Source organism: Macaca nemestrina, chromosome 14, assembly GCF_043159975.1.
Source record: "Macaca nemestrina isolate mMacNem1 chromosome 14, mMacNem.hap1, whole genome shotgun sequence".
NCBI lineage: Eukaryota > Metazoa > Chordata > Mammalia > Primates > Cercopithecidae > Macaca > Macaca nemestrina.
In genome coordinates, this window is record NC_092138.1 from 31537805 (window position 1) to 31552554 (window position 14750).

At 40.5% G+C, this 14750-nt stretch overlaps 1 protein-coding gene across 9 annotated transcripts in view; it reads left to right on the top strand.

Annotated features, from left to right (window-relative positions):
• Positions 1–14750, top strand: part of LOC105491813 (SWI/SNF related BAF chromatin remodeling complex subunit ATPase 2) — a 207934-nt gene that overhangs the window by 35248 nt on the left and 157936 nt on the right. For 7 of the 9 annotated variants that reach the window (XM_071077732.1, XM_071077735.1, XM_071077729.1 and 4 more), the window contains exons 2-3: positions 5797–6057; positions 9986–10115. In XM_071077732.1, coding sequence (XP_070933833.1) covers positions 5833–6057; positions 9986–10115 — 355 coding nt within the window. In that variant the 5' untranslated portion in view covers positions 5797–5832. Of the gene's footprint in view, positions 1–5796; positions 6058–9531; positions 9695–9985; positions 10116–14750 lie in introns of those variants that run through there. The other 2 variants (XM_071077737.1, XM_071077736.1) reach the window with 2 other exon arrangements.

The window sequence follows — 14750 nt, forward strand, 5'->3', positions numbered from 1 at the left end:
CTTGATGGAGCAACTTATAATGTTAACTTTAAAACCAAGTGTGATTTTTATCTGTGGTATAAATCACATTATGCATTGTTTAAAGTTGCACAGCTCAGACCAAGAAGCAGTGTGGGCCTTGGTAATGTTTCACCGCTTATCCCGACAACCTTGGCCTCTAAAAAAGAAACTTCGGGTAGATTTATTTCCTTTATCTGCATTGCTGTTCTCCTTACCCCCGCACTGCTTCCCCATTAAGCATAACAGTGCTTGAGGCCCAGTTCTAAAGATGTTGCTACTTCTTGTGGGTGAATTATCAATTCCTTTATAGAGAAAGCCACATAGAAAACAAGAGGCAGCCCTTCAGGTCAGGGGAGATGTTCTGAATCAGCAAACAGACATAAAAAGAACTCTTATCTTAACTATCTCCTGAACCTTGCAGTTCTCCTGTAACAGCCAGAACGCTAGTAAGACTGGGATCTTCTTAGAGATGTGGACTGGGCCTAACTTTTATTTCTGATATTCCACCTTTAACCTGGAGCTCAAAGTTTTACTGTAAAGTGAGCAGTGAAAAAAGACAGGCTGGAGATCCAAGATTTCCTTGTGCTTTCTTATGAAGTTTGGTGAAGAGCAATTTAAGAGATATTGTCAAGGTTGCTGTGCTGCCCTAAACTCTGTGACTAGAAACCAAAAGTTTCTAGGGAACTTTTTTTTTTTTTTTTTAACGTAAAGGCCTTGCTGAAATGCTACCTTCTCCATTACACTTTACCTAATTCCTTTCTCTCCTCTACCCTCTGAGCTAAAAGTAGTGTCTCCCACTCTATGGCTGTGTTGGATAGATTAGCTGTACCCCTCCGTGTCCTATAGGATCTTTCAATATTTTTCTCTTGTTGCTACTTATACACAAGTCTCATTTCCCTGTCAGACTTCCAGAGTTGTGGGGTAAGCCTTCTCTTCATTTTTGTACCCGCTGCATGCCTTGTACCTGGTAGATACTCGGTATAGTAGGGAATAAGTAACTAAAACATCATCGACCTTTTCAGTTTATGACATTGTCTTCATTTCACATTTCAGGGCTTCTCTTTACTTCTCTAGCCTGTGATAAGTTAATATATGATCACAGCCAAAGCCTAGTCCTTGCAAGATATCCCTCCCATTGTTTCTGACATTTTTTTCTTTGTCTTCGACTTTCTAACCCTGCACATCGCTCTGGCCTGGTGAAAACTCTGGTGGAAACATTTCTTGCTTCATCCGTGTAGTAGCTCAGTGTTGGACTGGGAGTCAAGAGATAAAAGGTTCTGCCTGGGGTTTCTCTCCTGTTGCAGATGTTACTTTGGGGAAGCTATGTTTTCCCTTTCTGCCTTACTGCTCTCATCTTTTCAATGGGGGTGTGGAGAAATGTCTCTTCAAGTCACCAGAATTATTAGGAAACACACATAGGTGTGTTCAAATATTACTCTACATGTGGGGGTCTTTGGTGTTTCTGTTGATTACAATTAGACTGTAAGACACAAGTTTTGGAGTGGTGACCCTTAAAATTCCGTGAAGTCGAACTTTTAATACGCGGATGGCTGTGCTGAGCCTTTCAGCTGAGGGCAGAGGATGGAGATTTGGCCGAGGGAGGATGACTGTGGTGTTTGGAGCTCTGGAAAGTTCCTCTGGGGCCTCTTCTTTTTAAAAACACACAGTCTCTAGTTGTGAATGTGGGAAAGTGGGAAGTAAGGATGAAATCAAGACAGAGTATACTGCTGAGAAATTCTTGCCTAAGAACATAAGTGGTTTGGCCCTCGGGGAGTCCTGGTCTAGGGGAAGATGGGGACCAGCAATGCATGTGTATGGGGAGGTTGCTGTGTCCCCCTCTCCCCAGATACATTTTTGTCATCATGTTGTTAGCCACATACAGATACTTGTGGAGCAGGTTGTTCTTTTCTGTGACAATGTGAAACTCCCTCCTTCTCCCAACACAAAATAAAAATAGATTTTGTGTGTTATTATGTGAGCAGACCTACCACTGCCCTGTGAAGTCCATCTGGGCCCTCTCCTCCAGCCTACCCTACTATGCTTACTGCTCTCATCACCACCCTATCTCTATTGTCTCATTAGTGCTTTGGAGAAGAAAGGGGCAGAGAGTCCAGGGGATACCAGCAGGGCTGGTGAGGGAGAAGCGGAGTTGACCAATACTGGACTTTAAACCTTAATCATACTAACTTAGTAATGATGTGCTGCTTGAGACTAGCACCTCTTTCTAATTTATTTCCCCAGGTTTCTTCATACTGTGGGAAAGTTTAATTATATACCTGAACTGTAAAATAAAGTTGCCACCCGAAATGAAGAGGAAGAATAAGAGGCCAGGATTATAGACCTCATCTTTGAGAGTCCTCCCCTTGGGTATACTTGGGTGATGGTAGCCACAGCAGATCCTAGGGCAGCCCTGATTTTGCCTTGGGAGTCCATTAATGGACTTTCCAACACACAGGTTTGGATGAAGTCTTCAAGATGCTCTGGAGGCAGCAGGCATCACGTCATAGATGGACAGCTGGAAGGGTCCTTTGAGATACTCCTATCCTGAGCCTGGAGGAAGTCAAGACCCCAGAGGAAAGGCACTTTTCCCAGGGCCCCAGAGTTGGTGGTGACCCTGAGACCAGAACCCAGGTCTCTCAGCTCCCAGTGGGACATCAGTGAATATCACATCAAGTTCTATGAGAGTCCAGATCTCTGCCATTCATTAGTTATATGGCATAGGCTAAGTTTCTTCATTTGTTAAACTTTACTGTTAGTCTGAGCCACACACATTCATTGAAGTCCAGGCATCTGAGGTTCTCTTCTTATTAGTTTCCTATATAACATGTTCCTATATTAACATTCCAATTATATGCCCGTAATTTTCCACTTCCCTTGTAACTTGTTTTCCCTCTAAGACATTTTTAATAGTTTCCTTCAACAAAAAAATGAGAAGCATTTTTATGGGACTATATATGAGTAATTACAACATTCTCTGAGATTCCCAGGTGGAAATGATAATGCAAGCGGAAAGTAGCGTTATGGGCTAATATATATTAGAATTTCATATTTAATATGCATCAATTACATTAAAAGTAGGAATATCAGCCTAACTAACTTCAGTATTTGTATCTTCATTGTTCAAACTCGTGGTATATTACTGTAATACCTATTGAAGCTGATTTCAGTGTAAACCGTAACAGGAAGTAAGCAATTTCCTTTTATTCACTAAAAAATAAAAGGGTGTATTAGCGTGCTGATATACATGAAAGAACATTATATCTTGTAGTAGCACTGAATTGACGTCAGCTTCCTAAATTTAAAATGCTGACTGAACCTGTGTGAGGTGGTGGAAAGCAAAAAAAAAAAAAAAAAAAGTTACTTCCGTCTGCTTTGTTCATCACAAAGAATAAATAATAACATTGGGCTCTCTAGTGAATTCAAGGCTGTAATTCACTGTTGAGGCTCCTCTGTTGTTTAGAAGCCACTTGTACTGGGTTCTCTTCGTCCTGTTTTGATCCCCTGCTTATGATCACTCTGAAGTAGCCTTTGACTGCTTTGCGTTTTAGCTCTAATTTATTTGTCAAAATGGCCTAAATTCTTGCCTACACTTTAAGGATATCTTTATGGGAACACAACCCAAACACTGACCACTCTGTGGTTTTTATTTATAAAATTAACTGAAGCCGGCTGCAGTGGCTCACACCTGTAATCCCAGTGGTTTGGGAGGCCAAGGTGGGAGGATCACTTGAGGCCAGGAGTTCAAGACCAGCCTGGGCAATATAGTGAGACTCTGTCTTTACAAAAGATAAAAAAAAAATTAGCTTGGCATGGTGGTGCCGCCTGTGGTCCTAGCTACTTGGGAGGCTGGTGGGGGAGGATCACTTGAACCTAGGAGTTTTGAGGCTGCAGTGAGCCATGAGCTCTCCACTGTCCTCCAGCCTGGGCAATAGAGAGAAGCCCTGTCTCTAAAAATATGAAAAATTAAAGTTAAAATTAAATAGTTGATTTTATTAATAGTTGGCCCTTGAAATTTCCTCTGCAGTGGATTCATCAGATAATTTTTGAGCTATGACTATATGCTGGTTGAGGTGCTGGGAACGTGGAAGGGAAACCGAGCATGCCCTGCCTTCATGGCCCTCATACTCTAGAGATTCAGTGCGAGCGATGGGTCGCTAGGAATGGAAAGAATGTGTTTTTTGTACTGCCCTTCCAGCCCGTCATTCCCCTGTGGGTAAAGAGCCCTGCTATGGTGACTAGGCCACCACAGTCTCATTCCATCTCTGCCACTAAATAATGGGTAAGCAAATCACTTAGGGTATGTCATTCTGTACTTTGTAAGGTTGACAGCAAGAACTTTCTCCATGTACAGGTGTGTGCCTCCAAGGTAACATCATAATATAGAGCAATTACTGTTGCTAGTGGTATTCAGCTATCTTGCTGGCATCATTGATCTCTATCAGAATGTGAAAAACAGCTTATTTACTCATTCTGGCTCATATCCAAGATGCAGTTGTACCCACTCTATGAGGCATTTCCAATGGGGATGCCAAGAAGCCTTAAGAGTGTGGGTGGTGGAATATAGTTTTGCTGAAATTGTAGAACCAGAATTTCCACACCTTGTCTGTGGTGAGCTCTGATCCAGTAGTCATGGATGACTTCTCTCAAGATTCTTGACCAGGGCCAGGTCTGGGACAAATCCCTGTTTTTTTTTTGTTGTTGTTGCTTTTTTGTTTTTGAAATGGAGTCTCACTCTGTTGCCCAGGCTGGAGTGCAGTGGTGTGATCTCAGCTCACTGCATTCTCGCCATTCTCCTGCCTCAGCCTCCCGAGTAACTGGGACTACAGGCGCCCGCCACCACTCCTGGCTAATTTTTTTGTATTTTTAGTAGAGACGGGGTTTCACCATGTTAGCCAGGTTGATCTCGATCTCCTGACCTCGTGATCCACCTGCCTCAGCCTCCCAAAGTGCTGGGATTACAGGTGTGAGCCACTACACCCAGCCAAATCCCTGGTTTTAACTGTCCTAGGGGTCTCTGCTTCAATTAATTAGCTGGCAAGAGGATCACATCTTAAACTGTCCCTCCTGATCACTTCTGGTAGAGTGGAGTTGGTGGGGAAAGCAGTGCTAAGTAAGGGTGGCCATTTGTTGTGGTGAGACTACAGCTGGGTTTTTCACACGTGTCATTGCATTGAAATATCAAAAGAAGAACCATTAAATAAAGTAGCTAGTAGTTACATATATGAGTATTTGAACCCATATTTGTCTGATTCCTATAGCTTTTGCTTTTTTCATGATTGGGACTTCTCTTTCATTCTCAGATTAGAAGATTGTATTTTTCCCCGTTTAACTATCTTGAAGTTTTGAATGCCCACTCACTTATGAAAATGAGTCTTGGTTGGATACTTTTGAAAGGGTTCTGTATTTTAATGGGTTTGTGGGGGTTAATGACTTGTAAGGTGTCCAAGGCAGTAAGTAATGGAGAGCATCTGTTGACTTAAGTAATAAATTTCAAACTTGTTTAGAATTCTGCTTATGTGTTAAATTTGAGTTTCTCCAGTGAGTCTTTTTGTATCTTAGATGATTTATATTTTTCTGGGGAATCATTTAGTGTGTGTGTTTTTTTAAACAAGTGGTCTTCATAAAGACTAGGGCAGATGGATGTATATCACACTCACTCAAACATCTGGAATAGACAGGGCAGCTCTGTTTGATGTTTGTTACAGAAATGGCACCATCAAATGCTAACAACTGTTTTATTCTGATCTTAACATCATGTTTAAAACATGCCTTCCTTTTTTCTGCTTTTCAACTTAGCATTACTCTACTGACTGGCAGAGACAGGAGAAGTAGATGTCCACGCCCACAGACCCTGGTGCGATGCCCCACCCAGGGCCTTCGCCAGGGCCTGGGCCTTCCCCTGGGCCAATTCTTGGGCCCAGTCCAGGACCCGGACCTTCCCCAGGTTCCGTCCACAGCATGATGGGGCCAAGTCCTGGACCTCCGAGTGTCTCCCATCCTATGCCGACAATGGGGTCCACAGACTTCCCACAGGAAAGCATGCATCAAATGCATAAGGTAAGAGTTTGTTCTCCCATTCAAACTCGACTTCTGATAAGTGGATGGCTAATATTTCTGATAACCCCATCCCCCTTTCTACTGTTGTTGACAAGAAAATCAAGCAAGATCTTTTTCTTATGTATCTCATATATTATTAAAAACGCATATTGTGAGGTACTTTTGTTGCTACAGATGTTGCACCAGTTACGAAGATCAGATGTTGACTTTTTAAAATACTGAGATAGACTATGCAGTTCTGACAAGTAGATCCTGTGATTTGTGGGTTGAAGGTATTTTTGTCTTGGCGAATTAGTGTATTAGTCTATAAGTCTTATTTTTTCCTATCTGTGTTAAGTAACTTATCCACTAATGAACATACTGAAAATTATTCTTTCCTAAAAAGGTTGACATTTATTAACAAAAATTAGATCCCAAAGAGTAAAAGGAAAAAGTCTTTATCTAAAGGATTTTTGGAAAAGGACTTTATTGAAATTAAATAGTTTCTAGGGAATCCTTAAAATGCACATTGCTGTCTCTCTGGGAAGCAGTTTTATTCTGGTTTTGGAAGAAGGTTCTGATTTTTGCAGAGCTCACGTCCAGCTGTTTGTTTCTGGACTAAGGTTATAATTATCCTTTATTTATGAGGCTTGGATTGTTGCTGTGGGGATGATCATATCTGTACCATTTGGCATTATGCCTTCACAGGAGATGCAAAGAAGAGAGAACAGCCTTTTGAGAAAGTAAACAAGATCCTCTGTGACAGTTCGCTTTGAAAGTAAGCAATAGCCAGGAAAAATCTGAGGACATTACATACTACCTGAACGTTTTGCCTAATGAGACACATAGAGGTTTTACACTCCTTGGGATGATATCACAGGTGGATAGGGTGGCAGGGCTGCTTCTTGACATTAAGTAGGTGTATTCATTAGGATTCTCCAGAGAAACAGAACCAATAGGAGATAGAGATATATGTAACAAGAGACTTATTATGAGGAATTGGCTTACACAATTATGGAAGCCGAGAGTCTATTATCTGCAGTCACCAAGCTGGAGACCCAGCAGAACCTGTGGTATAGTTCCAGTCTGAGTGTACAGGCCTAAGAACCAGGAGAACTGATGATGTGCATTCCAGTCTGAGTCCAAAGAGCCCGAAAAGTCAATGTAGTAAGTTCAAGTCTGAGGGCAGGAGAAGACCCAGCTTAAGCAGTCAGGCAGAGAGAAAGCTTCTCCTTTCCTCTAGCTTTTTTTTTTTTTTTTTTTTTTTCCTATTCAGGCCCTCCATGGATTTTGGATGAGGCCCATGACATTGCTGGAGGCAATCTGATTTATTCAGTCTAAGAATTCAAATGATAATCTCATCCAGGAATACCCTGACAGACATACCCAGAAATAATGTTTAATCGAATATCTAGGCACCTGAGGCCCAGTCAAGTTGACACATAAAATGAACCATTACAGTAGACAAGCTGTGGAAGATCCTGGCTTAAAAGAAAAAGATTACCACAGAAAAGAGCAAGTCTTTCCTCTAGTCACGTAGGACTTCAGGTCAGTTTTAGGGTAGGGCATCAGAGCCCAAAAGGGAAGATCCTTTTGTTAAATATGTTGTAATTTGATGATTTTTCAAATCAGGAAAGTAATATATGATTATTTTGAAAAGGAAAACAATACTGACATAAACAGATAATCCTACCTTTACTCCAAGTAACAGCTTGTTGTACATGCTTTTTCTATCTTACTTTTCTGTATGTTCATTAAAAATACTGTATAAGCACAGATATGTATATATTGGTGTAATTTTTTTGTTACTTTTACTATTATAGAATCATATTGTCAATGTTACTTACTCTGAAACTTCCTTTTTGTCATTTAACAATGTATTATGGGTATCCCTATAACATTCCCTAGTTTCTGTCTCCTTTTTTAACAGATAAATTTGTTAGCTCGTCAGAGCTCTACAGAAATAAAGCTGCTTGTTTTCCGTGTCATATTTTTCAGGGAACCTATTGAACGTATTGACATATGCAAGTCCTGAAATTGTTTTGTGTTGAGATTAAATTAATTTGGGAGCTATATTCTAGATCTGATCAATGACTTGTAAACCTTCCTCTAAGTGGCTTACGTAATTTCAGAATAATTTGAAGATATCTCACCTTCAAAATGAAAGATAAAATGTGAGGGAAATACTTAGCTAAACTTTATTGTTCTTTAGCACTTAAAAATTCATTGTGTGAGTGTTGGGTCAGTTTTGTGTTTTTCTCCTGGATCGTTTGTATTTATTTATTTATTTATTTTTGAGACGGAGTCTTGCTCTGTCTCCCAGGCTGGAGTGCAGTGGAGTGATCTCAGCTCACTGCACGCTCCGTCTCCTGGGTTCACGCCATTCTTCTGCCTCAGCCTCTGGAGGAGCTGGGACTACAGGTGCCCGCCACAGCACCCGGCTAATTTTTTGTATTTTTAGTAGAGACGGGGTTTCACCATATTAGCCTGGATGGTCTCGATCTCCTGACCTCGTGATCCGCCGGCCTCGGCCTCCCAAAGTGCTGGGATTAGAGGCGTGAGCCACCGCACCCAGCCTCTCCTGGATTGTTTTTATTGTTATCTCTTTTGATCCCTTCATTTTATGTCCTAGCATTTTTATTACACTTTCTCATATTCTCTCTACCCTCTTAAATACTCCCTTTTTTTGTATTGCTTTGCTCGCATTCTGTGAGGTTTGCATTTTTTGCCATCCTGCTTCTTAGCCCCAGCCCCTCAGATAGTTCCCTGCATGAGGATCTGGGTGAGGGTTTAGAGCTCACACCTGCTGACCAGATGCCTTCACTTTTTTCCATTCTTTTTATAGGCAGCTTTATTTCTTCTCTTATTCTTCCTTCTCCCTCTGAGGCTTCAGCTTTTTGCTTTTCAACATTACTGGAAATAAATAAACAAGTGGCCTAAATACATCTGCTGTGTTGCTTTGATTTCCTCTCTATTATTACTATTTAACAGACTCAGTGACACTCTTTATACTAGATTCTTCCCATTTTTCTTCTGAACATCCTCTTTATGATACATTTTTCTTCTTTTCAAGTGCATACTTTTGACTCTGCAGAAATTAACTTTCTTTTCTCCAAAACTGCAAACACTCATACTTTCTTGCTTGAAGTCATTTGGTTTCTATAAACTCCTGGAAATATTTCTTTCAGGCTGTTTTGAAAATTGCTATTACAGTTTGGGGAGGAATAGACTTTTCCTTTTTCAAACACATGCTCCATTGCCCAATTCTGGATTGGATTAATGTCGATTCAATAGCTGTTTATTGCATGTCTGTCACATATTATGCCTCAAGTTTTGGGTCCAGCCCCTGTGTTCATTATTTATTTCCAAACCGTGCCTTTAACCTTTTCCATTCCTCTTCCCTCTGTAGTATAGCTTTATCTGTTGCACACTCTTTCCCTTTCAGTATTCACCCCCGTTCACGGCTCTGTCCTGTCTGTTCCTCTCTTTCCAACTGCCATGGAACCCTGTGGTTTCAACTTTTAAACTTTCCATCATTCCTTTCCTTCCAATGGAGAAAAATTACCAAAAACTGGATCATCACAGATGTGTCCAACAGCCTTCCTTCAGACTTCAGACTAACTTCAACATATAACAGGTTTCAAGATTACTTACCAGGGTATGGAAAAATAGCCTATATTTGTCTACCTTGTGACCAGGGCTTCATTTTCATTGCCCGTTTCGATATTACCAAAAAAAAAAAGAGAAAAATCCTCTGTTTAAAGCTTAACATTTGACTTACAGATAGTTTGCTGATCATTTTGGTCTAGTCTCCTTTTTTTTTAACTCTAGAACGGGTAGTAAATGATTGTGCCACACTTTTGAAGAACTTAGGAAGGGGTCTGAAAACTCCAAATAGAAATGTTTTCCCTTATAGAGGTGTCTAACTGATGTCCTTTAAATGTTTCAGCCCATCGATGGGATACATGACAAGGGGATTGTAGAAGACATCCATTGTGGATCCATGAAGGGCACTGGTATGCGACCACCTCACCCAGGCATGGGCCCTCCCCAGAGTCCAATGGATCAACACAGCCAAGGTTTGTGTCAGCTACACACCTGATACTGGTTCCCCAGCATAGTCTTTCAGTCGTTCCTGTTGGATGTTTTAATTATGACTTCCAAAGAATGTGTCTAAGGAAGATCAAATCCAGCAGGGTTTCTTTTCCTTATAGAAATCTACCTCCATCCTCACCAATACAATCTGATGATTTGTATGGGAAATTTTATTTCTGAAGTCCTAGTAATTTTACTAGCCATCATGTGTGCAAGCAGTCTGCAAAGTGCTCTGTGTACTTTATCCAGAATCTTTATCGTAATCTTTTAAGGTGAATTATGTTATCCCAGTTTTATAGATGGAGAAGATAAAGCTGGACAATTTACTTTGTTTTGCTAAGTTTACATGTCCAATCGGTGAGAGGGCCAGAAAGAGAATCTAGGCCTGCTTCCCAGCAACAGTGTAGATGTGAAGGTAAGGTGAACCACCTGTGTCCCTTAAATTGCATGCTTATCCATTGTCTATAAGGCAGCTTTATCTGGCAGTGAAATTACATGTCATTTCTGGTGGGTGGCTAGGCCTGTCATAGCAAATTACCACAAACAGAAATGTATTTTCTTATATAATTCTGGAGGCTAAGTCTGAAATCAAGGCATCAGCAGGGCCATGCTCTCTCTGAAGGCTTTGGAGAAGAATCCTTCCTTGCTTCTTCCTGGTTTCTGGTGGTTGCCAACAATCCTTGGCATTCCTGGACTTGCAGATGCATCACTGCAATCTCTGCCTTAGTATCCACATGATTTTTTTTCTTGTCTGTCTGTCTGTGTCCAGATTTTCTTCTTTTTTTTGAGCCGGAGTCTTGCTCTATCGCCCAGGCTGGAGTACAGTGGCGCATCTCTGCTCACTGCAAGCTCCGCCTCCCGGGTTCACACCATTCTCCTGCCTCAGCCTCCCATGTAGCTGGGACTACTGGTGCCCGCCACCATGCTCGGCTTCTCCTGCCTCAGCCCTCCCATGTAGCTGGGACTACAGGCGCCCGCCACCACGCTTGGCTAATTTTTTGTATTTTTTTTAGTAGAGATGGGGTTTCACCACGTTAGCCAGGATGGTCTCGATCTCCTGACCTCTTCATCTGCCTGCCTCGGCCTCCCAAAGTGCTGGGATTATAGGTGTGAACCACCGTGCCCAACCCAGATTTTCTTCTTTTTATGGGGACTATTCATTGGATTAGGGCCTTCCCTAATGCAGTATGGCCTCATCTTAACATGATTACAGCTACAAAAATACTGTTTCAGGCCGGGCCTGGTGGCTCAAGCTTGTAATCCCAGCGCTTTAGGAGGCTGAGGTGGGCGGATCATGAGATCAAGAGATTGAGACCATCCTGGTCAACATGGTGAAACCCTGTCTCTACTAAACATACAAAAATTAGCTGGGCGTGGTGGCGCATGCCTGTAATCTCAGCTACTCGGGAGGCTGAGGCACGAGAATCGCTTGAACCCGGGGGCAGAGGTTGCAGTGAGCCGATATTGCACCATTGCACTCCAGCCTGGCGACAGAGCAAGACTCCGTCTCAAAAACAAAACAAAACAAAACAAAACAAAACAAAATACTCTTTCAAAGTAAGGCACATTCCCAGGTACTAGGGGTTAGGACTTCAACATATTTGGAACACAATTCAATTCAACTCACAACAATGGCTAAAAGAAATACGGCATATTTCTTTTCTTCTTCATACGTAACAAGTCCTCTTTCTTTTCCTCACTGTTGAAAACTATTCAGGTACCTCAAAGCCTTTTAATATAATGTAGCCTGATTTCAGAGTCATTATGTGATCATTTCAACATGTGACGGGCATGAGTTAATCTAGCACTAATTGACATTAATATGTAGATATTCTAATTCAAGGTTTATGGTTTATGTGTTGCTATATATAATCTTGTGTAATTAATGTGTGTGTTTCCTCCATCCGTGATCAGATATCCATCTACCCGAGGGAAGACTTTTGGCTGTGAGGATTTAGAGAAGTCTAAGCACAGTTGTTTCCTTTTGAAATATAAATAAGCAAGTCGTGGAGGCATAGGAGTGCCTCCCCACTAATATTTGAACAGGCTTTTGAACATCCCAGACTCTTATCTGAATTTTAGTGGCAGGCAGGCGTAATTGTTGCAGATAACTCATAGAATCTTGACCATGTCAGAAGAGCAGCCTAAAGCTCTGGGACTTTTTGCTGTACAAGAAGAAAAAATTTGACTCATTCACTGTTATGAGTGAAGTAAGACAGTATTTCCAGGCTTATCATTTACATTTGAAGGGGCCAAGTATATTCATGGAGCTAATATAAACCTATATATATATATATATATATTTTTTTTTTTTTTTTTTTTTTTTTGAGGCACAGTCTCCCTCTGTTGCCCAGGCTGCAGTGCAGTGGCGTGATCTCAGCTCACTGCAACCTCTGCCTCCCAGGTTCAAGCGATTCTTCTGCCTCAGCCTCCTGAGTAGCTGGGACTATAGGCGTGTGCCACCACACCCAGCTAATTTTTGTATTTTTAATAGAGACAGGGTTTCACCATGTTGCCCAGGCTGGTCTTGAACTCCTGACCTCAGGTGATCCACCCTTCTCAGCCTCCCAAAGTGCTGGGATTACAAGCATGAGCCACCATGCCTGGACTTAAACCTTTATTTTTAATACCCGGGAGGTATAGATGAGTGATATTTAGTGATTCTTAAAGCCAGGTGCTTACTTTTTCTGCTCCAGTCATTGCAGTAACTCTAATAGTGGAGTCCTAGGAAAATCTGAAAACTAAAACCACTTCAAATGCACAAATCGTAATTGAGAGCATTTTTACTTTTATTTCTGTGATCACTTGGCTCCTGTCTTCAACATAAGAATGATGTCTTATTTATCTTGGAATCCACAACACTTGACATGATATCTAGCACTTGGCTATATAGATATTAGTAAATTTTGTTCAATTAGGTGTGGAAGTTTGTGTATTAAAGAGTCAACAGTTTAAAATGATCTCAACTTTTATGTAATTTCAATGAAGTATAATAACTTTAAATGCAAAGGTCTGCATTAAAGGGAATCAGAATTAACATGTAATATTCTCTAAAATAGTAAAGTGCATTGTAGGCTGAGGAATGAGTTATTTTAGGGTGTATTTTTGAAAAAAGCAGTATTAGTATAATGCAGTCCTATTTTATATAATGATCTAAAAAGAATTTAGACTTGGTAATAGCACGTGTCTTTAAAAAACTCATTGTGAAAAGCCATTTATTAATATAAAAACACAGGAACAGAGAGATGTGGTATTGATTGGAAGGCTGCGAGCTTTAACTACCTAGCAACCTATTAGGTTATTTTAGGGTGTTGGTCAAGAAGCAAAGCCATTTCCTTCAATAAATACCGAATTGTGTACCTTATGGTCCCAATGATAACATTGTTTATTTTTAGTCCATTGGATAGAAACCCTTCAAAGGCAGGTATATATTTAAGTTTTGTCTGTCTGTGTGTGTGTGTGTGTGTGTGTGTGTGTGTGTGTGTGTAGAGAAAATTCATATAATATTGGCACTTAGAAGTTCCAGATCATTAATAGGAGAAAGGTTATTGCATCTCTCTGAGGCAAGGTGAAACTCGGGAGATAATAGCCCTTGAAAACTAGGGAAAGAAAACTGCCACTTTTGACTTCTTTCCAACGAGCAAATCATACAGGATTCCAAAAAGAGCAGAATCTGCATCAACACTGTCATCCTACCGACAAATGTATATTCACTCTCGGGCAATTTCTTCACTCTGTTTTCTCAACTAAAGATAATTACCAAAATATGTGATGTTGTTGTATCACTTAGATTCTGTTTTTCTTCAAGTTTTATGGGATGCTATTCCTGTAGAAATAAAAATCTCTATTTTTAATAACATACTGTGACAGAATGATTCTATTCACATCCCCTACAAATTCTGGGAAATAATTCTCACTTCCGTTTTCTTCTGATCAAATTTGAGGTGAAATTTTGTTGTACTGACTAACTCAAAAATGATTTTTATTTCACTCTCAATTTTTTGGATCAAATTTGAGGTAAGTTTTTTTTTGGTATTGATTTGCCAGTGACCAGGTTCTTTTTTTTCAGAGTTTAAATTGTTATGCTTAATGTAACTGTCTCACCTTCATAATGTTGCCTTGTTCATAGTTTCAAAGAGTGATGTAAGACATAGTGTTACACATGAATTTAGACTAGATTGCCTAATATTTTGGTTCATTGTATTAGGCATCCTATGATTTGCCATGAGTGAGATTCTAATTGATGACCCTAGGAAATAGGAAAGACCAGAAATCAGGAAATGTATGACTAATTTTAAGCCCTGGTTATGTCTCTTCTACTGTGAAAATGGTAGCAGGTTTGGTGGGAAGATTTTCCTCCTGTGGTAAACTCAGGGCTGGCCAGAAAGACGTCATAATGAATAGACTACCAGTTTGTACTAGCATTACAATTAAGGGGCTAATGTAAGCCTTCTTAAAGAAGCATGTTAATGCTGAAGTTAAGTGTCTGTTATTGATATTCTCTAAGTGTTTATTGTTGTAATAACAACATGTTGGGATTTAAATTTCTGCTAGTCTTGCAGGCTTTCAAGGGAATTTTCTTGGCTATTTTATATAACCAACTCAAACCCTAAACTGCA